We start from the raw sequence: 25,752 nt of genomic DNA, 5'->3' as shown, positions 1-25,752 counted from the left end.
AAATGCCCTTTCTGCTGAGGCAACTGTAACTGGCAATGTGAGAAAAAGCAACAATGCTGTACACACATCTGGGAGTGTAGATGACAAAGCAGCATTGTCTATAATAAGTAGATGAGCCAGATCTTTGACTGTGGGGGACTTGACTATCTCATTTTGAAGTGTTGCACGGAAGCCAAGTAGCTGCCCAGGAAAATCGCAGGATATATCCTCCTCATAATACTGCTGAAATCGCACTGCAGCTTGAAATAGGTCATCATCTGATTCAGTAGCCAATACAGATGGCTGAACGATCTTAAATCTTTCAACTATTGTGCTCATGCTACTAAACCTACTTGTTAACTGAGACACGATTATGTCTAAAGTGGCATAAAAAACAGCAGTTTTAAATCTCCGCTCCGGATCCTGCAGTCTCTCATCCAAGCTCAGCTCATCACTGTATCTCTTTACTTTTGCAATCCTTTTATTTGCAAACACTGCAGAAATTCCCCACTTTTCAGCAAGTGTGATGGCAGTTTTTTTGCTATCCTCAAATTGGTCTCTATAGCTGCTAAGATGTTCTATGGTACTCTGAATTAAGTGGGCAGCATTGGATAGATCCATATGGTCTGACTGAAGAACCTTTGAGATAGTATTTATCTTGTCCAGAATTTTGCTCTGCACAACAATAAGGAGGACAAACTCAAAAGATTCAATTTTTGTCCTAAGGGCCATAGCCTCTTCCCTCTCTTTAGCTTTGGTGGATGTCAATATCAACTTAGAGAGTGCCTTAAGGACATCAACAAACCGAAAGCGAAGTGCAATTAGTGAGTCGTAACGGGATGACCATCGTGTAGGGCATAAGGTTTTTAGGGTGAGAGAGGATTCAGTGGTGAAGGATTGTAAAACAGACCACCGAGTGATGCTTTCTCCAAAAAAGACATACAAACTCTGCAACACCTCAAAAAATCGTGAAGTCTCAGGAACATTGCTCACAGCATCCTGTATAACCAAGTTAAGGTTATGGGCTGCACAGTGAACATACAAGGCATTCTTTTCTCGCTTTAGAATGCGAGCCTGAACTCCTGTATAAACTCCTCTCATTGTGGCAGCCCCATCATAACCCTGGCCCCGACATTTTGACAGCTGTAGGCCCTTACTTTCTATGCACTTGAGAATATCATTCTCAAGTCCTGCAGCACTAGGGTCTTCAACTGCATGATAGCCTAAAAACACCTCTTGTATGTTTATAGCAGTTGCCCTTTCACTCTCATCCCTGCATACAGTCACATACCGGAATATTTGACTTAACTGGTCAACTTTGGATATGTCTTGAGTAGTGTCCATAATTATGGAAAAAAACTGAGAAGCTTTAATTTCACCTACAATGACATCTTGAAGTTGTTTTGCAAGAATATCTATAACTTCGTTTTGAATTTTGGGGCTTAGATATTTTGTTGTTCCTAAAGGTAACTGGAGGAGCTCCTTCAATACATGATCATATTCTGCTAGGAGTTCTATTATAGAAAGAAAGTTTCCATTACTAATCTCGCCTATCTTTTCTCTATGCCCACGGAAGGATAGATTGGCCATAGCCATAGTGAGTGTCACACTAGTTATTCTGTGCAAGACTTGTCGCCAAAAATTTTTTTCTTTTAAAATTTGTGCTTCAGTCTCTTTATCTATTAATTTGTTTCTCCTCCAGGTATCATATACAACACAAGCGTTCATGTGAGCTTGGGAAGCTTCATGATTCTTTATTTTAGCAGAAAGTCGTTGCCACTTACAAATTCCCTTAGCCCATACTGGTTCAAAGCCTAACTTGTTACGGTCACCAAATAACCAGCACGGCTCACAATATGCAGCATTTAACTTTGGAGAATAACAAAGCCATGTGACTGGAAGTCTGTGCCCTGCTTTTGTGGTCCTTTCATAGTAGGCTTCAGAGAAACATCTACGATGTTCATCATTGTCTCTAGGAAATGGCCCTTTAGGCCTGCAGGGACCATTGGCAAGAATAAAACGTTTGATATTGTAATCTGTAATTGTTACAGGATAATGTCCCCTATCTGTAACATACTTTTCTTCAATTAAAGAATGTTCTATGGAGGCAGAGCTGGTGCCTGTATCCTTTATTGTTTCTTGCACATCAGATGTGCTGCTTGTTTGGTTGCTACATGCTTCAGTGTGGGCACTTTCCACCCCTAAAGGTGATTGAGAGCTTTCAGCAACTGTAGAAGTGCTAGGGCTGTCAATCATCTCCTCACGTTGACCAGTTACAGTGTCTGTAGCAGCAGATGCAGAAGCAGTAGCTGTCTGCGAGAAGAAACTGCTTATTTTTGGGAATTTTTGAACTTTATGTTCATCTTCCCTTTTTTTTTTACGTTTTTGTGAGCCACTCAAATGATGGTAAGAGGACATGGTGGATATGAACTGTTATAAAAGTTAAACAATCTGAAAATGAAATTTGAAAAATTAATCCAGGTGTTAAACCCTAAATATAGACACAAAGAAAGTTCAAACAGAGCAATTGTATATACCACGCAATAACTGCAGCCATTACATTTAAAAGAATTGCAGATACACAAAACCAATGTATGTGGTGGGGGGGGGGGGGAATGCATCCCATGGCTCCCCAATACAGTTTCACAGGGCGGTTTGAGCACTTGTAGGGGGGATTGCAGCGGTATGGGGACAGGTAAGTTCAACTAGGGCACCCAAGTTTCATGCTTCAGTGCATCCCAAAAGTGGATGCACCAAGTGGGGGTTGGCAGTGTGAGGACTTCTCTCACGAGAACATGGGTAATGGTTGGAGAGCCTAGAATGCATATACATTCAAGGGAGGAATTCTGGTGGAGGCTCCTATACAATAGTCGTCACTGATATTCATGTTCAGAGAAATAAAGCTAGCTCCTTTTTTGTAGCACTATACCATATGGTAGGTCATGGTATGCCACATCCTGACAACTCACCTGGTCCTGGGATCCCAGTGGAGATATCAGCAATCAGTATGTGGGCGGGGGGGGGGGGGGGAGGGGGAGGGTTATTAGGTAGTGCGTGACACTGACCCGGGCCAGCATGGGGTATCCTAAATAAGGATTTCCCCAAGTGTTTAGTCTGAGTCAGGCAGGTTTTAACTGGAGATGGGAGTTTGTAAAATTGCACTAGAAAACTGAAGCTTTGAATAGAAACATTGAAAATTTTACATTCCATAAATAGTTAAGGCTGCTTTATGATGGTGCCCAGGGAGCAATTGTAGGTTAGGACCCTTGCTCAAGGACACTGCAGTTTTAGTCATCCCAGCCGGGAATCGCACCTGTCACCATCTGCTCACAGATCAACTGCCTAACCATTATGCCACTGCTGCCCCCTACAGAAGTTATACAGAGATCAGAGAATTAACTGCACACAGTGGAAAACAAAAAAAAGTTTATTGGAGGGAAAATTCAGTGAATAGTTTAAAAAGTCCAGTAGCATCTTTCTTACCTGTGTGCTAAGAGGCAAAGTCTTCCTAATTGGGTGATTGGGTCACTGGAGTAGACTGCAGCTCTTCAGCTTTAAGACCTGGGGTGCTGATGGAAGAACATCCCAATTAATATTAATATTATGAACAGATAAACATCTACAAAACACAAGTAATAACGGAGAAAGGAAGCCAATCCCATGCCCTCCAGTATCAGCAGCTGTCCCTAGATTACAAATTAAATACAGGGCGGCAGTAGATCTGATCCCCACAATTAGGCCCTGTTCACACAAGCTTTTGCTTTGCCGTCGTGTTCCATTTAAAGGGATCCTACAGGGTTGATCAGTTTTTTACTTGCTACTCCTTTCATAGAAACAGGGATCACCTGTGTAGTATCCCTTTAAGTGCAACATGAACAATAGCACCATGCAGGGCCCCCCACCCCCCCAGCTAAACAATAGCACCATGCAGGGCCCCCCGCCCCCCCAGCTGAACAATGGCACCATGCAGGGCCCCCCGCCGCCCCCCGCTGAACAATGGCACCATGCAGGGCCCCCCGCAGCTGAACAATGGCAGTGCCATTGTTCAGCTGCGGGGGGCCCTGCGTGGTGCCATTGTTCAGCTGGGGGGGGGCCTGCATGGTGGGGGCCCTGCATGGTGCTATTGTTCAGCTGGGGGGGGCGGGGGGCCCTGCATGGTGCTATTGTTCAGCTGGGGGGGGGGGGGGCAGGGGGCCCTGCATGGTGCCATTGTCCAGCTGCGGGGGGGGCGGGGGGCCCTGCATGGTGCCATTGTTCAGCTGGGGGGGGCGGGGGGCCCTGCATGGTGTTATTGTTTAGCTGGGTGGGGGGCCCTGCATGGTGCTATTGGTCAGCTGGGGGGGGGGGTGCGGTGGGGGGCCCTGCATGGTGCTATTGGTCAGCTGGGGGGGGGGCCCTGCATGGTGGGGGGCCCTGCATGGTGCTATTCAGCTGGGGGGGGCGGGGGGCCCTGCATGGTGCCATTATGGCACCATGCAGGCCCCCCCCCCCAGCTGAATAGCACCATGCAGGGCCCCCCACCATGCAGGGCCCCCCCAGCTGACCAATAGCACCATGCAGGGCCCCCCACCTGACCAATAGCACCATGCAGGGCACCCCCCCCCCTAGCTGACCAATAGCACTATGCAGGGCACCCCCCCCCCAGCTAAACGATAATGGCACGGTTGGCACCGGCTCCTGCCGCCCGGACATACCTGGGCCGGGGGCCCGGCGATCGGCATCGCCAGGCAGCCCGGGACCTGGGAAGAGCATGGCGCACCCACATGTCGCACCCCCCACATGTCCCACATGTTGCTGCTGCACGTACCTTGGCTTCACCGCTCGAAGTCCCCCAGGCAGCGCGCGCGCGCCTGGCAGCCCCGCGAAAAGGAGGAGGAGGAGCCGAAGAACGTGACGCCGCACGGCCTGCCCACACAGTGACCGGCCGCTCAGCCTGCAATTCATCCTGGCGGCGGCCCGGTAAGCTGCGCCCACGGCGGACTACCGAGGTCGCAGAGGTCGCGGCGGCACCGGGCCCTCTTTTGGGCCCGGGCCCTGGTGCAGCCGCGACCTCTGCGACCCCGGTAGTTCCGCCCCTGTGCCTAACCATTATGCCACTGCTGCCCCCTACAGAAGTTATACAGAGATCAGAGAATTAACTGCACACAGTGGAAAACAAAAAAAAGTTTATTGGAGGGAAAATTCAGTGAATAGTTTAAAAAGTCCAGTAGCATCTTTCTTACCTGTGTGCTAAGAGGCAAAGTCTTCCTAATTGGGTGATTGGGTCACTGGAGTAGACTGCAGCTCTTCAGCTTTAAGACCTGGGGTGCTGATGGAAGAACATCCCAATTAATATTAATATTATGAACAGATAAACATCTACAAAACACAAGTAATAACGGAGAAAGGAAGCCAATCCCATGCCCTCCAGTATCAGCAGCTGTCCCTAGATTACAAATTAAATACAGGGCGGCAGTAGATCTGATCCCCACAATTAGGCCCTGTTCACACAAGCTTTTGCTTTGCCGTCGTGTTCCATTTAAAGGGATCCTACACGGTTGATCAGTTTTTTACTTGCTACTCCTTTCATAGAAACAGGGATCACCTGTGTAGTATCCCTTTAAGTGCAACATGAACAATAGCACCATGCAGGGCCCCCCACCCCCCCAGCTAAACAATAGCACCATGCAGGGCCCCCCGCCCCCCCAGCTGAACAATGGCACCATGCAGGGCCCCCCGCCGCCCCCCGCTGAACAATGGCACCATGCAGGGCCCCCCGCAGCTGAACAATGGCAGTGCCATTGTTCAGCTGCGGGGGGCCCTGCGTGGTGCCATTGTTCAGCTGGGGGGGGCCTGCATGGTGGGGGCCCTGCATGGTGCTATTGTTCAGCTGGGGGGGGGCGGGGGGCCCTGCATGGTGCTATTGTTCAACTGGGGGGGGGGGGCGGGGGGCCCTGCATGGTGCCATTGTCCAGCTGCGGGGGGGGCGGGGGGCCCTGCATGGTGCCATTGTTCAGCTGGGGGGGGCGGGGGGCCCTGCATGGTGTTATTGTTTAGCTGGGTGGGGGGCCCTGCATGGTGCTATTGGTCAGCTGGGGGGGGGGGGTGCGGTGGGGGGCCCTGCATGGTGCTATTGGTCAGCTGGGGGGGGGGGCCCTGCATGGTGGGGGGCCCTGCATGGTGCTATTCAGCTGGGGGGGGCGGGGGGCCCTGCATGGTGCCATTATGGCACCATGCAGGGCCCCCCCCCCAGCTGAATAGCACCATGCAGGGCCCCCCACCATGCAGGGCCCCCCCCCCAGCTGAATAGCACCATGCAGGGCCCCCCACCATGCAGGGCCCCCCCAGCTGACCAATAGCACCATGCAGGGCCCCCCACCTGACCAATAGCACCATGCAGGGCACCCCCCCCCTAGCTGACCAATAGCACTATGCAGGGCACCCCCCCCCCCAGCTAAACGATAATGGCACGGTTGGCACCGGCTCCTGCCGCCCGGACATACCTGGGCCGGGGGCCCGGCGATCGGCATCGCCAGGCAGCCCGGGACCTGGGAAGAGCATGGCGCACCCACATGTCGCACCCCCCACATGTCCCACATGTTGCTGCTGCACGTACCTTGGCTTCACCGCTCGAAGTCCCCCAGGCAGCGCGCGCGCGCCTGGCAGCCCCGCGAAAAGGAGGAGGAGGAGCCGAAGAACGTGACGCCGCACGGCCTGCCCACACAGTGACCGGCCGCTCAGCCTGCAATTCATCCTGGCGGCGGCCCGGTAAGCTGCGCCCACGGCGGACTACCGAGGTCGCAGAGGTCGCGGCGGCACCGGGCCCTCTTTTGGGCCCGGGCCCTGGTGCAGCCGCGACCTCTGCGACCCCGGTAGTTCCGCCCCTGTGCCTAACCATTATGCCACTGCTGCCCCCTACAGAAGTTATACAGAGATCAGAGAATTAACTGCACACAGTGGAAAACAAAAAAAAGTTTATTGGAGGGAAAATTCAGTGAATAGTTTAAAAAGTCCAGTAGCATCTTTCTTACCTGTGTGCTAAGAGGCAAAGTCTTCCTAATTGGGTGATTGGGTCACTGGAGTAGACTGCAGCTCTTCAGCTTTAAGACCTGGGGTGCTGATGGAAGAACATCCCAATTAATATTAATATTATGAACAGATAAACATCTACAAAACACAAGTAATAACGGAGAAAGGAAGCCAATCCCATGCCCTCCAGTATCAGCAGCTGTCCCTAGATTACAAATTAAATACAGGGCGGCAGTAGATCTGATCCCCACAATTAGGCCCTGTTCACACAAGCTTTTGCTTTGCCGTCGTGTTCCATTTAAAGGGATCCTACACGGTTGATCAGTTTTTTACTTGCTACTCCTTTCATAGAAACAGGGATCACCTGTGTAGTATCCCTTTAAGTGCAACATGAACAATAGCACCATGCAGGGCCCCCCACCCCCCCAGCTAAACAATAGCACCATGCAGGGCCCCCCGCCCCCCCAGCTGAACAATGGCACCATGCAGGGCCCCCCGCCGCCCCCCGCTGAACAATGGCACCATGCAGGGCCCCCCGCAGCTGAACAATGGCAGTGCCATTGTTCAGCTGCGGGGGGCCCTGCGTGGTGCCATTGTTCAGCTGGGGGGGGCCTGCATGGTGGGGGCCCTGCATGGTGCTATTGTTCAGCTGGGGGGGGCGGGGGGCCCTGCATGGTGCTATTGTTCAACTGGGGGGGGGGGGGGGCGGGGGGCCCTGCATGGTGCCATTGTCCAGCTGCGGGGGGGGCGGGGGGCCCTGCATGGTGCCATTGTTCAGCTGGGGGGGGCGGGGGGCCCTGCATGGTGTTATTGTTTAGCTGGGTGGGGGGCCCTGCATGGTGCTATTGGTCAGCTGGGGGGGGGGGGTGCGGTGGGGGGCCCTGCATGGTGCTATTGGTCAGCTGGGGGGGGGGGCCCTGCATGGTGGGGGGCCCTGCATGGTGCTATTCAGCTGGGGGGGGCGGGGGGCCCTGCATGGTGCCATTATGGCACCATGCAGGGCCCCCCCCCCAGCTGAATAGCACCATGCAGGGCCCCCCACCATGCAGGGCCCCCCCAGCTGACCAATAGCACCATGCAGGGCCCCCCACCTGACCAATAGCACCATGCAGGGCACCCCCCCCCTAGCTGACCAATAGCACTATGCAGGGCACCCCCCCCCCCAGCTAAACGATAATGGCACGGTTGGCACCGGCTCCTGCCGCCCGGACATACCTGGGCCGGGGGCCCGGCGATCGGCATCGCCAGGCAGCCCGGGACCTGGGAAGAGCATGGCGCACCCACATGTCGCACGTCCCACATGTTGCTGCTGCACGTACCTTGGCTTCACCGCTCGAAGTCCCCCAGGCAGCGCGCGCGCGCCTGGCAGCCCCGCGAAAAGGAGGAGGAGGAGCCGAAGAACGTGACGCCGCACGGCCTGCCCCCACAGTGACCGGCCGCTCAGCCTGCAATTCATCCTGGCGGCGGCCCGGTAAGCTGCGCCCACGGCGGACTACCGAGGTCGCAGAGGTCGCGGCGGCACCGGGCCCTCTTTTGGGCCCGGGCCCTGGTGCAGCCGCGACCTCTGCGACCCCGGTAGTTCCGCCCCTGCCAGGAGCTTTGCAAATGCAACATGACGTCCGTAGACCATTCCATCAAAGTCTGCATTTTAAAACGTCACTACGTCCCTTCCGAGCACCAATGTGTGCCCAAACAGTGGTCCCCCTCCACATATGGGGTATCAGCGTGCTCAGGACAAACTGGACAACACATTTTGTGGTCCAATTTCTCCTGTTACCCTTGAGAAAATAACAAATTGCGAGCTAAAATATAATTTTTGAGGAAAAAAAAAGGATTTTATATTTTCACGGGTCTGCATTATAGAGTTCTGTGAAGCATTTGGGCTTTCAAAGTGCTCACCAAACATCTAGATAAGTTCCTTGGGGGGTCTAGTTTCCAAAATGGGGTCACTTGTGGGGGGTTTCTACTGTTTAGGTACATCAGGAGCTCTGCAAATGCAACATGACCACTGCAGACCATTCCATCAAGGTCTGCATTTTAAAACGTCACTACTTCCCTTCCGAGCCCCGATGTGTGGTTCCCCCTCCACATATGGGGTATCAGCGTACTCAGGACAAACTGGGCAACAAATTTTGGGGTCCAATTTCTCCTGTTACCCTTGAGAAAATAAGAAGTGCAAGCTAAAAAATCATTTTTGAGGAAAAAAAAAAAGGATTTTTTATTTTCACGGCTCTACCTTATAAATTTCTGTGAAGCACTTGGGGCTTCAAAGTGCTCACCACAAATCTAGATAAGTTCCTTAATGGGTTTAGTTTCCAAAATGGGGGTCACTTGTGGGGGGGGGTTTCACTGTTTAGTCACATGAGGGGCTCTCCAAACGTGACATGGCGTCCAATCTCAATTCCAGCCAATTCTGCATTGAAAATGTCAAATGGAACTCCTTCTCTTCCAAGCTCTGCCGTGCGCCCAAACTGTGGTTTACCCCCACATATGGGGTATTGGCGTACTCAGGACAAATTGCACAACAACTTTGGGGGTCAAATTTCTCCTGTTACCCTTGTGAAAATAAACATTTGGGGGCGAAAAGATCATTTTTGTAGAAAAAATGCGTTTTTTTATTTTCACAGCTCTACGTTATAAATTTCTGTGAAGCATTTGGGGGTTCAAAGTGCTCACCCACATCAAGATAAGTTCCTTAATGGTTTTAGTTTCCAAAATGGGGTCACTTGTGGGGGTTTCCATTGTTTAGTCACATCAGGGCTCTCCAAACGCGACATGGCGTCCGATCTCAATTCCAGCCAATTCTGCATTGAAAAAGTCAAATGGCGCTCCTTCTCTTCCAAGCTCTGCCGTGCGCCCAAACAGTGGTTTACCCCCACATATGGGGTATTGGCGTACTCAGGACAAATTGCACAAAAACTTTCATGGTCTAATTTCTCCTGTTACCCTTGTGAAAATAAGAATTTGTGGGCGAAAAGATCATTTTTGTGTAAAAAAAAAAATGTGATTTTTTTATTTTCACGGCTCTACGTTATAAACTTCTGTGAAGCACTTGGGGGTTTCAAAGTGCTCACCACACATCTAGATAAGTTCCTTAGGAGGTCTACTTTCCAAAATGGTGTCACATGTGGGGGGACTCCACTGTTTAGGTACATCAGGGGCTCTCCAAACGCGACATGGCGTCCGATCTCAATTCCAGCCAATTCTGCATTGAAAAAGTCAAACGGCGCTCCTTCTCTTCCAAGCCCTTCCGTGCGCCCAAACAATGGTTTACCCCCACATATGGGGTATCGACGTATTCAGGAGAAATTGCACAACAAATTTTGTGGTTCATCTTCTCTTTTTACCCTTGTGAAAATAAAAAAATTGGTTCTGAAGTAAAATGTTTGCACAAAAAGTTAAATGTTCATTTTTTTCTTCCACATGGTTTCAGCTGCTGTGAAGCACGTCAAGGGTTAATAAACTTCTTTAATGTGGTTTTGAGCACCTCGAGGGGTGCAGTTTTTAGAATAGTGTCAAGTTTGGGTATCTTCTGTCATGTACACCCCTCAAAGTGACTTTAAATGTGAGATGGTCCCTAAAAAAATGGTTTTGTAAATTTTGTTGTAAAAATGAGAAATCGCTGGTCAACTTTTAACCCTTATAACTAATAATTGTGCTGATGTAAAGTAGACATGTGGGAAATGTTATTTATTAACTATTTTGTGTGACATATATCTCTGATTTAAGGGCATAAAAATTCAAAGTTTGAAAATTGCAAAATTTTAAAAATTTTCGCCATATTTCCGTTTTTTTCATAAATAATGGCAAGTAATATCGAAGAAATGTTACCACTATCATGAAGTACAATATGTCACGAAAAAACATTCTCAGAGGGATCCAAGTGTTCCAAAGTTATAACCTCATAAAGTGACACTGGTCAGAATTGTAAAAATTGGCTCGGTCATTAAGTACCAAATTGGCTCTGTCACTAAGGGGTTAAATGTTTTTATCTAGTGTGTGCTGTGTTTGTCAATAAAGTATTTTTGATATTTCTTTCTCTATTCAGGTGTGCGCAACTTCATGCATTGACCCTTTTCTCTATATAAGGCATGGGAAACACCGGCGTGTAGGTTCTTATCGGCGGTGACGCTACCATAGGTAAGACCGCCGGTCAGAGAGCTGCAGGGTCATGCTGTCAGATGTCACCATGACCCCGCAGTTGTGACTGTGACCCGCGGTAACGCTACCGCCGGTAAGACCGCCAGTCAGAGCAGTGCGGGGTCATGCTGTCAGATGTCAATGCGACCCCGCACCTGCGACTGTCACCCGCGGTAACCCTAGACTGTCAGAGCGCTGCGGGATCATGCTGTCAGATGTCAGTGTGACCCTGCAGCTGTGACTGTGGCCCGCAGGCGTGGGCCGATCATACTACTGCTCCCATCCCACTGATAAGTGACAGCAGGTGCCGCTGATGGGAGACGTAGTCTCATCTGTCAGTGTCTGTGCTCACAGTAAAAAAAAAAGTAAAATTAGATACATGTTCAAATAAAATAAAAAAAATTATACTCACCTAACACCAAATCCCCGACACCCTCGTCTCCTAGAAAAAATGTAAAATAATAAACATATACTCACCTGTCCGCCGTAGTCCAGGTAATCCCGAGTATCCCACGGCAATCTCCCATGTAGAACAGTCACATCAGGAGATGTGACCGATCTACCCGGTGATAAACTGACAGGAGATAATCGCTCCCGCAGAGTATCACTGAGTTCATCAGCTTCGGTGCTCTCATGGCACCGGTGTGTGAAAACTTTCCCACGCAGCATTGGTGCCGTAAGGGAGATCACCGGAGCTGATCAGCTGATGAACTCTGGTGAACGGTGAATTCTCTCACGGCAGCTCAGTGATACACTGCGGGAGCAAATACCTCCTGTCAGTGAATCGACGGCTGTCTTTGAGCGCAGTCACATCAGTGATGTGACTGCGCTCAAAGTGATCAGGATCGTTGTGGGACATTATGGATTACTTTCTCTGCGAACACGTGAGAAATATTGTGGTTTATTATTTTATTTTTGTTGAAGGAGACATTGGCTTCAGTGCATTAGGTTTAATTAAGATTATTAAAGGAGTCTGTCATTATTTTAGATAGAGGACTTTATTCTGGGTGTCTGTTTTTTTTACAATATAGCCCCTCCATTACTATCCTGTGGACTTGATGTCACCTGATAATACAAAAGGTGACATCAACCCCACAATTAGGAGTCCCACTTGCCACTGCTACAGGGCAAGTGTGAAGAGCGAGGCTAAGAGCCAGATTTGGTGCATTTTATAGATGCGCCTTTTCTGGGGCTGCTGAGAGTTGATGTTTTCTTGTCTGGGAGGGGCCAATATCCACGACCCCTTCCTAGGCTATTAATATCAGCCCACAGCTGTCTGTCTAGCCTTTGCTGATTAGATTTTATAGGGGGACCCTATGGGCTTGTTTCCACATGCGAGAATCACGTCCGTGTCTCGCATGTAGAAACCAAGCTCTGGCGCCGGCACTCAGGAGCGGAGCTGTGCGGCTCCATGTGTTCCTATGCGGCCGCACGCTCTGCTCCGGAGTGCAGACACCAGAGCTTGGTTTCTACATGCGAGACACGGACGTGATTCTCGCATGTGGAAACAAGCCCTTAATCAAAGTCTAAGTCTAAATAAACAGCTGTGAGCTAATAGCCTGGAAACCTTTATTGGCTATTGGCTCCTTCCCAGAGTATTAACAACAACCCTCAGCTGTCGGCTTTCCTACAATTTTTTTTTCATTAAAAGTAACAGTTGCTGTCTGGTTACAGCCTATGTACGTTTGTTCTGTTAAGGTTCCTACATAGGCTGGTGACAATGTGTGTGTGTTTCTCTTTACTTAGCAGCTTGGTAATGAGGGTGCTGGGCTGACACCTTTTCATTACTAAGCCTAGGGCTAGGTGTCAATGACAGCTACTCACACCAAGCCCTAGCCCCATTACCTGATACCACACTGCATCAGCATGAAAAAGGTGGTGTTAAACCAAGAAATTACATCACAAAACTGTTTTTTAAATATCTTTAGCTCAAAAAAAGCATTCATTGTTGAAAAAACGAATGCAAAAACGTGGCACAAACATGCGATTTTTCTGCATTGTTTTTCCTGCCAAGAGATGCAGAAACCTTGCAGAACTTTTTACAAGCAAATACTCGAGGTACACACATAGCCTTAGAGACCTTCCTGCCTATTGGTTTACATTAATAAATTATTAATATTTCGGTCTCTCACAGCCAATACATTAATTATACATAATATTTATTATATCATTTATTATTTCAGTCTGATTTAGGGCTGTGTTAGAGACCGTCCTTCCCACCTAATGGTTTACAGTAATACAAAATTCGGTAACGTTCTGGTCTCTAACGCAGAGCTTCATCATATGTATAATTAATATATGTTATTAGTCCACTCTAGGCTGATGAAGGGCTGCGTAGAGACCGAAACGTTACTTACCCATTAGGAGGGAGGACGCCTCAGGCTGTGATTAGGGCACATGGGCTTTGCTGTGCTTAGACCCAGTGCCTCCAGATGCTGCTCATATACAGCCCCATATGCCCAGTGCACTGTGTGGACTATTCTGTGACCTTGACGACCGTTCTTGTACATAGGGTAAGACCATCATTAGTAAGTGGCGTCCCCTTTCTGTCAGACGCACTTGGTTTGGCCCGCCCCTCTGCGCGCCCTCGCAGTGCGCGGGAGCAGGAAGCTTGTGGTTCTCGGCTCGCTGACAACGTTCCGTACTTGTCAGTAATGTGCACCGGAAGGCCGGCGGCAGCGGTATAGGTGAGTGTCATGGCAGAACTCTCCTAGCAATGTTACAGCTCACCCGCCGTGCACAGTATGAGTTCTTGAGGGCATGCTGGGAGTTGTAGTGTAGTGCCGGAGCCCCAGAATACCTCTGCACACTTCAGCATTGGGATCCCCTCATAGTGAGGTCGTTTCTGTGGTCAGGCAGCATGTACCAAGTACAGGTGAGAGGGGGAGACGAGTGCTGTCAGGACAGCATTGCCCTAGTGCAGCAGTGTCCCCCGGATGGGCCGTCATTGGCCTGTGCCAGTGTTGGAGTGCTGGTGCATACAGGCAAGAGGAAAAGTAAGTACACCCTCTTTAATTTCTGTGGTCAGACCTGATCTTAATATTAAGTAAATGTAGCATCAGATAAAGATCACCAAAAAACTAGGCTGAAATGCTAAAGCAGTATGTGAAAAACTAAGTACACCCTCTGAAGGAATCGCTTCAGTAACAACAACCTGAAGTAATCGTGTCGCTCGCACATCGTTTGCCCCACTGCTTACATTCTTTGGGGTCTCTGGGTGCGCGCTCTCTTATGGCCCCACCAGGACAATGCAGTTGGGTTGAGGTCTGCACTATGACTGGGCAATAATGTGATTCTTTCCATGTTACAGCCATTCTGATGCAGACTTGCCGGGGTACTTGGGATCTTTGTTACGTGACCCAGTTCGGCCAGGCTTTACCTTTTGGATAGGTGGCCTCACATTTGACTCAGTGACCTCAAGGTGTCCGAGTCCTGTGGCTTCAAAACAAGTCCATGTCATCACCTCTCCACCACGTGCTTGACATTTTGCCAAACGCCTATACTTTATTTTCATCTGTCCAAAGAATATTTATCCAGAAGTCTTGAGGTTCATTCAGACGCAACTTTGCAAACTTTGAGAAAGAAGAGACTTTCTCCCGGCTCTCTTCTCATCTGTCATGAACTTTTAACATTGCTGAGGCCTTTAGAGTCTGAGGTTTAGCTCTTGAGTTTTTTTTTTCTTTTTTGCCGTTTCTCTGACTATTGCACGGTCTAGAGAACTTACAGGAACGTGCACACTAGTGGAGATAGCCAACTATGTTGAATGTTTACCACTTGAGAATAATCGTTCTCATTGTAGAATGATGGAGTCCAAATTATTTTATAAATGGTCTTCTTAGGCTGTCCCAGTTACATCCTCCTTGGCATTGTGCTCCTGAATGCTGCAGACCAGCAAACTAGTCAAACTTGCTGACAATTAATCAAGGAACTTAAACCAGCAGCACTTGGCTACTACTTACCTTTTTATACTCTACGTAAGCAGTAAGGGTGTACTTAATTTTTCACACACTGCTTTGCATTTTAGCCAAGCTTTTGGTGAACAAATAATGAGACTGTTTATTTGTCAACTGAGGTATTTATCTAACTTGGAGATTACTAAGGACCGGATGTTTTGAATAATTAGTATTGAAAGCTTAGACTTGGAAGAGGCTGTACTTTTACAGAAAACTCTGATGGCTATGGGTCACATCTCTGACTTTTGCATCTGTCCCAATAGTGGGGCCCGCTATCCAAGACACAGAGGTGACATCTCATGTAGGGTTGAGCGACCTTGACCTTTTTAGGGTCGAGTCATGTTTTGCGAAACCCGACTTTTTGAAAAGTCGAGTCGGGCGAAATCGGACGATTACTGCGAAAAGTCGAGGATCGGCCGGAACACGAAACCCTATGCACGTCACTGGGGATTTTTTTATTTATTTTTTTTCTCTCGCTCTCCCTCTCTCTCCCTCCCCCTCCGTCCCATATTTCCCTCCGTCCCAGCACAGAAAATCTCGTGTTACACATTGCAAATCCCTACTGCGCACAAGCGATAAAATGATGATAGCCGTGCACGCCCCTAACCCCTATGTCATCACTCTGCCCACACTCCTTCATTGGCTGAAAAAATGGCGCTAAAGGCGTCATACGAAACGCGACTTTGGCGCCAAGATCGCGTACCGCATGGCCGACCCCACACAGGGATCGGGTCGGGTTTCATGAGACGCCGACTTTGCCAAAAGTCGGCGACTTATGAAAATGAACGATCCGTTTCGCTCAACCCTAATCTCATGTGCTGGATATTTCGTTGCTGCTCTTGGTCATCCTCATCTACTGCAGTGATAAAGCGTGGTCTTCTCTGCATTTTTTTTTGACTGTTATACATGATACCGGACCGCTCTGTATAGCAGGGCTGTGGAGTCAGAGTCATGGAGTTGGAGCCCATTTTGGTGGAGTTGGTGTCATGGAAATTGAGTCGGGAGTCGTAGGTTTGGCTTACTGACTCCACAGCCCTGGCAGGACTGCAGAGTCTGAGTCGGAGCCCATTTTGGTGGAGTCGGTGTCATGGAAATTGAGGAGTCGTAGGTTTGGCTTACCGACTCCACAGCCCTGCTATATAGTCATGGACACTCACCTTTTGGCCAAGTCCTACCTGTTAAAGGAATTTTCTTCTTTTAGGCACATGGCCCTCAAGCACCCTAAAATAAAATGGTAGAAGGCACAAGCTACTGAGCTCAGTGGTTGGCAACCGCGGTGATGTTTTAAATTTTGTTCCGCTTTTTTTCCTGGAAGAAAACTGGTGCAAGTGGCCTATTAAATCTCCCCCAGTTTAATATCTTCCATTAATACTTTATAAAGTGTCATTTTTCAAGCTGCTTTGTACTGATGACTGTAAAAATATATGTGAAGAGTCAAGGTGACACTTGGAGTGTCATAAGTTAACTGCCTCATGAAGTTCGGATTTTGCCAGTGGGTAAAACTTTTTATTTTTTTTAACAATGTGTTTGTGCCTGCTTTCATTGTGTTTTTTTTTTTTTTTTTGGCTTTTCAGCTGTTATGTAGACTTCTCTGAACATATTCATAATATATAATTAATATGTTTACAGCTTGGGAATTTATTTGTATTCTGATCTGAACTCTTTTCTAAAGTCTGCTTCTCCCACTGCGTAACTTTTTTTCTCATTGTTTTTGTGCTCCTTTATAATCTACAGGTGTTGATGAGTATGTACCATCGCAAAAAAACTCGATTCTCTGAAGGAACTTGCAGCCAATATGTGATAGATGATGCGGAATCTGCTTTCAAAGCCCCTGTCGATAATGGTCCTGAAAATAGGACGAAGAATGAGGATACGTCTATTGTGATCTCTGATAGTGATGATATGGTATGTATGGATTCTGGCAGTAGAATAGATCATGGAGCACAGTTAATAAATAGTGTTGTGTTAAAGCGGACTTAAAGGGTTGCTCTACCGCTTTGATAATGATGACCAGTCGTTAGGATAAGTCATCAATATTAGAGTTGTAAAATCCAAGAAATCAGAATTTGCTGGAGATTCACTGGCATTTTGCATCCCTGTACATTAGAAGGGTGAAATCCATGGTAAAAATTGACATTTCCGCAACAGAATGATCATGCAGTGGTTTTGAAAATCTGCAGCATTTTTTTTCTTTGACAAGGAATAGCTGGAAGCTGACTGAGCTGGAGCTGCACTCTGTCAGAAAAGGATATCTTGATGATCTAACAGGACATAGGGATTCAAGCTGTCTTTATGAGAGAACCCTTTAAAGTGGTCACTGCCCACTAGGGTCCGCTAGGGCTGTGGGGTACTCGGGCCGTGTCCGACGGTTCTTAAGGAGGTGGTCACGGCAGCAGTGACCCGGTCCATAGCCCTGGGCGTCCTATAAAAATCAGTGAAATTAAAGGGGAATAAAGTTTATGGGGGGATTGTTCGTGATGCCACCCGTGGTGTTCGGCAATGGATGGCCGACGCTGCGGTGCAGCTCTCCACGGGTAGAGCTAGGTCCCAGGGCAGTTATGGTGTTAACCCCTTTCTGACATCGGACGTACTATCCCGTCGAGGTGGGGTGGGCCCGTATGACCACCGACGGGATAGTACGTCCAGCGTGATCGGCCGCGTTCAAGGGGGGAGCGCGGCCGGGTGTCAGCTGACTATCGCAGCTGACATCCGGCACTATGTGCCAGGAGCGGTCACGGACCGCCCCCGGCACTATGTGCCAGGAGCGGTCACAGACCGCCCCCGGCACATTAACCCCCGTCACACTGCGATCAAACATGATCGCAGTGTTCCGGCGGTATAGGGAAGCATCGCGCAGGGAGGGGACTCCCTGCGTGCTTCCCTGAGACCCCCGGAGCAACGCGATGTAATCGCGTTGCTCCGAGGGTCTCTTACCTCCTCCTCCCTGCAGCAGGCCCGGATCCAAGATGGCCGCGGCATCCGGGTCCTGCAGGGAGGTGGCTTCACTGCGCCTGCTCAGAACAGGCGCCGGGAAGCCTCCAGGAGCTGTGCACATCAGATCGCCGATCTGACACAGTGCACAGCAAAGTGTCAGATCGGCGATCTTACACTATAACATCATGCCCCCCCCCCCCTGGGGCAATGTTATAGTGTAAAAAAAAAAAAAAAAATGTTCACATGTGTAAAAAAAAAAAAAAAAAAAATTCCCCCCCAAAATGCAAAATAAAAATAAAAATCGTTCCCATAAATACATTTCATTATCTAAATAAAAAAAAACCAAAACAATAAAAGTACACATATTTAGTATCGCCGCATCCGTAGCGACCCGACCTATAAAACTGTCCCACTGGTTAACCCCCTCAGTGAACACCGTTAAAAAAAAAAAAAAAAAAAAGGCAAAAAACAACGCTTTATTATCATACCGCCAAATAAAAAGTGGAATAACACGCGATCAAAAAGACGGATATAAATAACCATGGTACCGCTGAAAACGTCAACTTGTCCCGCAAAAAACGAGCCGCCATACAGTGTCATCAAAGAAATAAAACAAATAAAAAAGTTATAGTCCTCAGAATAAAGCGATGCAAAAATAATTATTTTTTTCCTATCGCCACGACAGCACCCACAACGAGAGAGGGGATCCGCCCACCTTCCGGACAGGAACCTACAGGTTAAAAAAGGGCGGTCTCCCCTCGCCCTCCAGTTTGGGTTCCTGTCCGGACGGCGGGAGCCTACAGTTTAGCTTACCCAGGTCCGCCAAGCCTCTGTGCGGTGTCCGGGTGAGAACGGCAGAGTCGGGGGCCTGGAAGCAGCGTCGGGGGAGGTTCTGTTTTCAGCCTCCCCCCTCGTCTGGCAAGGACCGGCTCGGTGGAGAATAGCTGAGCGGTCGTGGTGGCGTTCCCGGGGGAAGGCGCGCCGCCCCGGGTCGACCACGCGCGCAGGACGCTAGAGAGATGTCGGCGCTTATGACCCGGAAGTAGAGGAACGACTTCCGGAGGAGGCCGGGAGGAAGAGCGCGGGACCTTTGAAAAGAAGGCAGCGCTTGGTGAGTAGTGTGCGGCAGCATGTCTTCTACAGGAGACGCCGAACACCGACCGTTAGGTGAGCAGAGGAGCAGCAGCAGATCGCACACTGGAGATGTGGCACACGGGCAGCAGGACCCTGGCACGTCACGTCGTACCTCACCCCCTCAAAAACCGGTACTTTATTGTTTCATCAGCAGTGGTGAGTTTTTTATTTGAACCATTGACTGATACAGATTGTCCCCTGTACTATGTTTTCTTATAGGGAAAAAAGACCTCAAAGTCTAAACATAAGCAGTGTGCGTTATGCATGGAGCCACTACCTGACACCTATCTAAAAAAGTTATGTCAGTTGTGTATATGCCGCACGTTAGAGGAAGAAGCTCCCCTTCGTGTATCAGATTTAAGGGAAGTAATTAGGGAGGAAATAAAATCATCCCTTAAAACCAAGCGGCATGAGAAAAGTAGCATGGAGGTGATATCCGATTCCAGCCCTTCATTGCAAGAGGGCGAGTGCTCGGACACTTCATCATCGGCCTCCTCGGATGAGGAAGGAAGGCCTTGTTTCTCCATGGAAAATATGGACACTATAATTAAAGCAGTCCGTACAACGATGGGGGTGGCAGAGAGCAAAGAGCCAAAAACCACCCAGAAAATCATGTTTGCAGGACTGAACCAGAGGAATCGTAGAGCTTTTCCCGTAGTTGAGACCATTAAAGATCTGGTCAGACGAGAATGGGACAAACTGGATAAGGGGTTCTTACCTTCGGCCGCAAAAAGAAGATACCCCTTTGAGGATGACACCTTATCTCAGTGGGTGAAGATCCCGAAAGTGGATGTGGCAGTAGCCTCTACTTCAAAAACTGCCTCACTACCATTAGAGGATGTAGGACTCCTTAAGGATCCCTCAGACAGAAAGGCTGACATGCTCCTTAAGAAAGTGTGGGAAGCATCATCGGGAGCCTTTAAACCTGCAATCGCAGGCACCTGTACGGCAAGGTCAATCATGGTCTGGGTGACGCAGCTGGAAGAACAGCTTAAAGCCAAAACACCTAGGGATAAGTTACTAAATTCCCTGTCTCAGGTCAGAGAAGGAGCGGCTTATCTGGCAGATGCCTCAATTGACTCCCTGAAATTAGCTGCAAGATCGGCGGGGCTCTCAAACGCAGCCCGACGGGCGCTTTGGCTAAAGACTTGGAAGGGAGATGCCCAGGCAAAAGCCAAGTTGTGCTCTATTCCGTGTAGGGGTGAGTACCTGTTCGGCCCGGTGCTGGATGACATACTTGCAAAGGCAGAAGATAGAAAGAAGGGATTTCCTAAAGCATTTAATCCCACTTTTAGGAACGCCTTCCGGAGACGCATGCCCTTCAGGAAGTTCCAGTCAGACCAGCAGGGATATAATCGCGACTGGGAGTCGTCGGATCAGAAAAAGAAAGGTGGATACTATAAAAACCCTTCATCTTTCTCAAGACGGAGACGCAGATAAAGCAGGTCTGCCAGTAGGTGGAAGATTAAAGTTCTTCTCAGCAGAATGGCAGAAGATAACATCCAGTACCTGGATAATGGGGGTAGTCGGGGCAGGTTTAAAATTAGAATTTTTGGAAACTCCCCCAAATCGTTTTATTGTAACATCACTGGATACTCCGGCCCAACAACAGGCCTTAGAGTTAGAGATTCAACAATTACTGACAAAGCGAGTTATTGAAGAAGTACCAAGAGATCAGGAGAAGACTGGCTTTTATTCTCCGCTGTTCTTAATCTCTAAGCCTGATGGGTCCTTTAGGACTATTATAAATTTACACAGATTAAATGAATATCTTCAGTACCGCGCCTTTAAGATGGAATCCATCAGATCAACAACTAAGCTTTTGTTTCCTAGGTGCTACATGTCAGTGTTGGATCTAAAAGATGCGTATTACCATCTTCCAGTTCACCGGGATCATCGGCAATTCCTCAGGATGGCTGTATGCGTAAACCATCAGATTAAGCATTTCCAGTTCTTAGCAATGCCCTTTGGCCTATCCATGGCTCCTAGAATTTTTACAAAGGTTGTGTCAGAAGCAATGGCCCATGTCAGGGAAAGAGAAACCCTGGTGGTGCCCTATCTAGACGATTTTTTAATAATTGGAAATTCTATCGCTCAGTGTACATCTAGGGTAAATGCCATAATATCATCCCTACAGGGTCTCGGGTGGATAATCAACTGGAAAAAGTCAAGACTAGAACCCACAAGACATCAATCATTCTTAGGAGTTCTCTTAGACTCAGAAAATCAGTCATCCTTCCTACCAGAAGAAAAGAAACAAAGGATCATTCAGAAGATCAGGGCCGTAAGGAAAGCTCCAAACTTAAGTTTAAGAGACGCAATGTCTCTTCTAGGTTCTTTGACGGCATGCATATCGGCGGTGAGATGGGCTCAATCTCACACCCGAATGCTTCAGTACGAGGTGCTTCAAGCAGAGAAAGATCTTCAGGGAGCTCTAAGCAGGAAGTTCAGTATATCGCCTGCCACTCTTCACGATCTCGGATGGTGGCTCAATCCAGTAAATTTGTCAAAAGGAGTCCTCTGGACCATCACCCCGGACAACGTGGTCACGACAGATGCCAGTCCGTTCGGTTGGGGAGCCCATATGGGAGACATTCTAACCCAGGGGCGTTGGTCAAGTCTAGAGTCCCAGAACTCCTCAAACCTAAGAGAGCTGACCGCAGTCTACCAGGCTCTTCTTTCCCTGCTACCTTCCCTGAAGAGTTCGCACGTTCAAATACAGTCAGACAATATGACTGTGGTGTCCTACATCAATCATCAGGGAGGGACAAGGTCACGTTCCTTAATGACCACTGCAGCACAGATATTGTCTCTGGCCGAGGATCACTTACAATCTCTGACAGCGGTTCACATAGAAGGGAAACTCAATATAGAAGCAGACTACCTCAGTCGCCATTCCCTTCGTCAGGGAGAGTGGTCCCTAGACCAGCACATATTCAATCAGATAGTCAATCTGTGGGGATTACCGACAATAGATCTGTTTGCTACGAGGGAGAACAAGAAGACCAGGAGGTTCGCATCCTTACACAGGGCAGACCAACCTCTCATAGTAGACTCCCTTCGTGTCCGTTGGAACTTCCGGCTAGCGTATGCATTCCCTCCTATGTGTCTAATTCCGATAGTTCTCAGGAAGATCCGGGAGGAAGGAGCCAAAATAATCTTAATCGCCCCCTTCTGGCCCAGGAGGCCTTGGTTTTCTCTCCTCAAAGCAATGTCTGTCACCGATCCCTGGGTGTTACCAGTGGTTCCGGATCTCCTCTCTCAAGGTCCATTTCGTCATCCAGATTTGGAGACTCTTCACTTAACAGCGTGGAACTTGAGAGGGAGCTTCTGAAGGAGAGGGGGTTCTCCGAGGCTTTAGTAACTACCTTATTGAAAAGCAGGAAGGAGGTTACAACAAAAATTTATTCAAAAATTTGGAAAAGATTCCTTATGTTTTACCAGAAACCATTGGGAGATAATGCTCCGATCTCAGCCATTTTAGAATTTCTTCAGAAGGGCTGGGAGTTGGGTCTAGCGGTCAACACTCTAAGGGTTCATGTATCAGCCTTAGGAGCTCTGTACAACAGTGACATAGCTGGTAATAGATGGGTTGCTAGATTTATTAAGGCATGTCAGCGTTCTAACCCAATCCATATTGCCAGGGTACCTCCTTGGGACCTCAACTTGGTGCTTGAGGCGTTGACTGAACCCCCCTTTGAACCATTAGAATCTATTTCGATTAAAAATCTAACATTGAAAACAGCCCTACTCTTAGCGTTAACATCTGCCAGGAGGGTCAGTGATATACATGCTTTGTCAGTAGATCCTCCTTACTTGATAATTCTCCAAGATAAGATTGTCTTAAAACCTGATCCTGCATACTTGCCAAAAGTGGCAACTAAATTTCATAGAAGTCAGGAGATTTATTTACCATCTTTCTATGAAAATCCGGGTTCAGATGAGGAGAAAAAATATCATACCCTAGACGTAAAGAGGACAATATTAGAATACCTGGATAGGACACAAAGCTGGAGACAGAGTAGGGCTCTGTTTATTTCTTTCCAGAATCGGAAAAAAGGTTCCAGTGTCACGAAGAGCTCTATCGCTAGGTGGATTAGAGAGGCGATATGTCTTGCCTACTCTGCCAGGGGAGTAACACCACCCGAAGGCATCAGGGCGCACTCCACTCGGGCCATGGCATCATCCTGGGCAGAGAAGGCAGATGTCCCCATTGAAATGATATGTAAGGCGGCAATTTGGTCATCACCTTCCACCTTTTATAAACACTATCGCCTTGATCTATCTGCTAATTCCAGCTTACAGTTTGGCCGTTCAGTACTTAGTGCTGTGGTCCCTCCCAGTTAATAGTCTTTGAAAGTCTCTCGTTGTGGGTGCTGTCGTGGCGATAGGAAAACCGGTTTTTACGTACCGGTAATAGGATTTTACAGAGTCCACGACAGCACCCATACATTCCCCCCCGTATTTAGTTGCTTATTCCTGCACTCTGTTGTAAGGTGTGCCTTAGAAATCACTCTTTAGAGGTGGTGGTATTTAGTAGTGTTTAAGATAATATTGTCATGTACTGATTCATTGGCGGTATCCCTTGTACTCTGGAACACAAACTGGAGGGCGAGGGGAGACCGCCCTTTTTTAACCTGTAGGTTCCTGTCCGGAAGGTGGGCGGATCCCCTCTCTCGTTGTGGGTGCTGTCGTGGACTCTGTAAAATCCTATTACCGGTACGTAAAACCGGTTTCTATAAAATAGTTTTTATCGTATAAAAGCACCAAAACATAAAAAAATGATATAAATGAGGTATCGCTGTAATGGTACTGACCCGAAGAATAAAATTGCTTTATCCATTTTACCAAACACGGAACGGTATAAACGCCCCCCCAAAAGAAATTCGTGAATAGCTGGTTTTTGGTCATTCTGCCTCACAAAAATCGGAATAAAAAGCGATCAAAAAATGTCACTTGCCCGAAAATGTTACAAATAAAAACGTCGACTTGTCCCGCAAAAAACAAGACCTCACATGACTCTGTGGACCAAAATATGGAAAAATTATAGCTCTCAAAATGTGGTAACGCAAAAAATATTTTTTGCAATAAAAAGCGTCTTTCAGTGTGTGACAGCTGCCAATCATAATAATTTGCTAAAAAACCCGCTATAAAAGTAAATCAAACCCCCCTTCATCACCCCCTTAGTTAGCGAAAAATAAAAAAATTAAAAAAATGTATTTATTTCCATTTTCCCATTAGGGTTAGGGCTAGGTTTAGGGTTAGGGCTAGGGTTAGGGTTAGGGCTAGGGTTAAGGCTATAGTTAGGGTTGGGGCTAAAGTTAGGGTTAGGGTTTGGATTACATTTACAGTTGGGATTAGGGTTGGGATTAGAGTTAGGGGTGTGTCAGGGTTAGGGGTGTGGTTAGGGTTACCTTTGGGATTAGGGTTAGGGATGTGTTTGGATTAGGGTTTCAGTTATAATTGGGGGGTTTTCACTGTTTAGGCACATCAGGGGCTCTCCAAACGCGACATGGCGTCCGATCTCAATTCCAGCCAATTCTGCGTTGAAAAAGTAAAATAGTGCTCCTTCCCTTCCGAGCTCTCCCGTGCGCCCAAACAGGGGTTTACCCATACATATGGGGTATCACCATACTCAGGACAAATTGGACAACAACTTTTCGGGTCCAATTTCTGCTGTTACCCTTGGGAAAATACAAAACTGGGGGCTAAAAAATAATTTTTGTGGAAAAAAAAAGATTTTGTATTTACACGGCTCTGCGTTATAAACTGTAGTGAAATACTTGGGGGTTCAAAGTTTTCACAACACATCTAGATAAGTTCCTTGGGGGGGCGGGTCTAGTTTCCAATATGGGGTCACTTGTGGGGTGTTTCTACTGTTTAGGTACATTAGGGGCTCTGCAAACACAATGTGACGCCTGCAGACCAATCCATCTAAGTCTGCATTCCAAATGACGCTCCTTCCCTTCCGAGCTCTGCCATGCGCTCAAACGGTGGTTCCCCCCCACATATGGGGTATCAGCGTACTCAGGACAAATTGGACAACAACTTTTGGGGTCTAATTTTAACTGTTACCCTTGGAAAAATACAAAACTAGGGGCTAAAAAATAATAATTTTTCTGGAAAAAAAAATAATTTTTATTTTCACGGCTCTGTGTTATGAACTGTAGTGAAACACTTGGGGGTTCAAAGCTCTCACAACACATCTAGATGAGTTCCTTAGGGGGTCTACTTTCCAAAATGGTGTCACTTGTGGGGGGTTTAAATGTTTAGGCACATCAGGGGCTCTCCAAACGCAACATGGCGTCCCATCTCAATTCCAGTCAATTTTGCATTGAAAAGTCAAATGGCGCTCCTTCGCTTCCGAGCTCTACCATGCGCCCAAACAGTGGTTTACCCCCACATATGGGGTATCGGCGTACTCGGGACAAATTGTACAACAACTTTTGGGGTCCATTTTCTCCTGTTACCCTTGGTAAAATAAAACAAATTGGAGCTGAATTAAATTTTTTGTGAAAAAAAGTTAAATGTTCATTTTTATTTAAACATTCCAAAAATTCCTGTGAAACACCTGAAGGGTTAATAAACTTCTTGAATGTGGTTT

At 48.0% G+C, this 25,752-nt stretch overlaps 1 protein-coding gene across 6 annotated transcripts in view; it reads left to right on the top strand.

The window, feature by feature from the left end:
* The first annotated feature begins 13,661 nt into the window (after positions 1-13,661).
* Positions 13,662-25,752, top strand: part of UIMC1 (ubiquitin interaction motif containing 1) — a 150,994-nt gene continuing 138,903 nt past the window's right edge. For 3 of the 6 annotated variants that reach the window (XM_077265723.1, XM_077265721.1, XM_077265725.1), the window contains exons 1-2: positions 14,012-14,123; positions 16,815-16,985. In XM_077265723.1, coding sequence (XP_077121838.1) covers positions 14,064-14,123; positions 16,815-16,985 — 231 coding nt within the window. In that variant the 5' untranslated portion in view covers positions 14,012-14,063. Of the gene's footprint in view, positions 13,815-14,011; positions 14,124-16,814; positions 16,986-25,752 lie in introns of those variants that run through there. The other 3 variants (XM_077265724.1, XM_077265722.1, XR_013215813.1) reach the window with 2 other exon arrangements.

Source organism: Ranitomeya variabilis, chromosome 5 (genome assembly GCF_051348905.1).
Source record: "Ranitomeya variabilis isolate aRanVar5 chromosome 5, aRanVar5.hap1, whole genome shotgun sequence".
In the NCBI taxonomy this organism is placed as follows: domain Eukaryota; kingdom Metazoa; phylum Chordata; class Amphibia; order Anura; family Dendrobatidae; genus Ranitomeya; species Ranitomeya variabilis.
The sequence above is the reverse complement of the archived record's forward strand: the minus strand, read 5'-3'. Positions and strand labels throughout refer to the sequence as shown.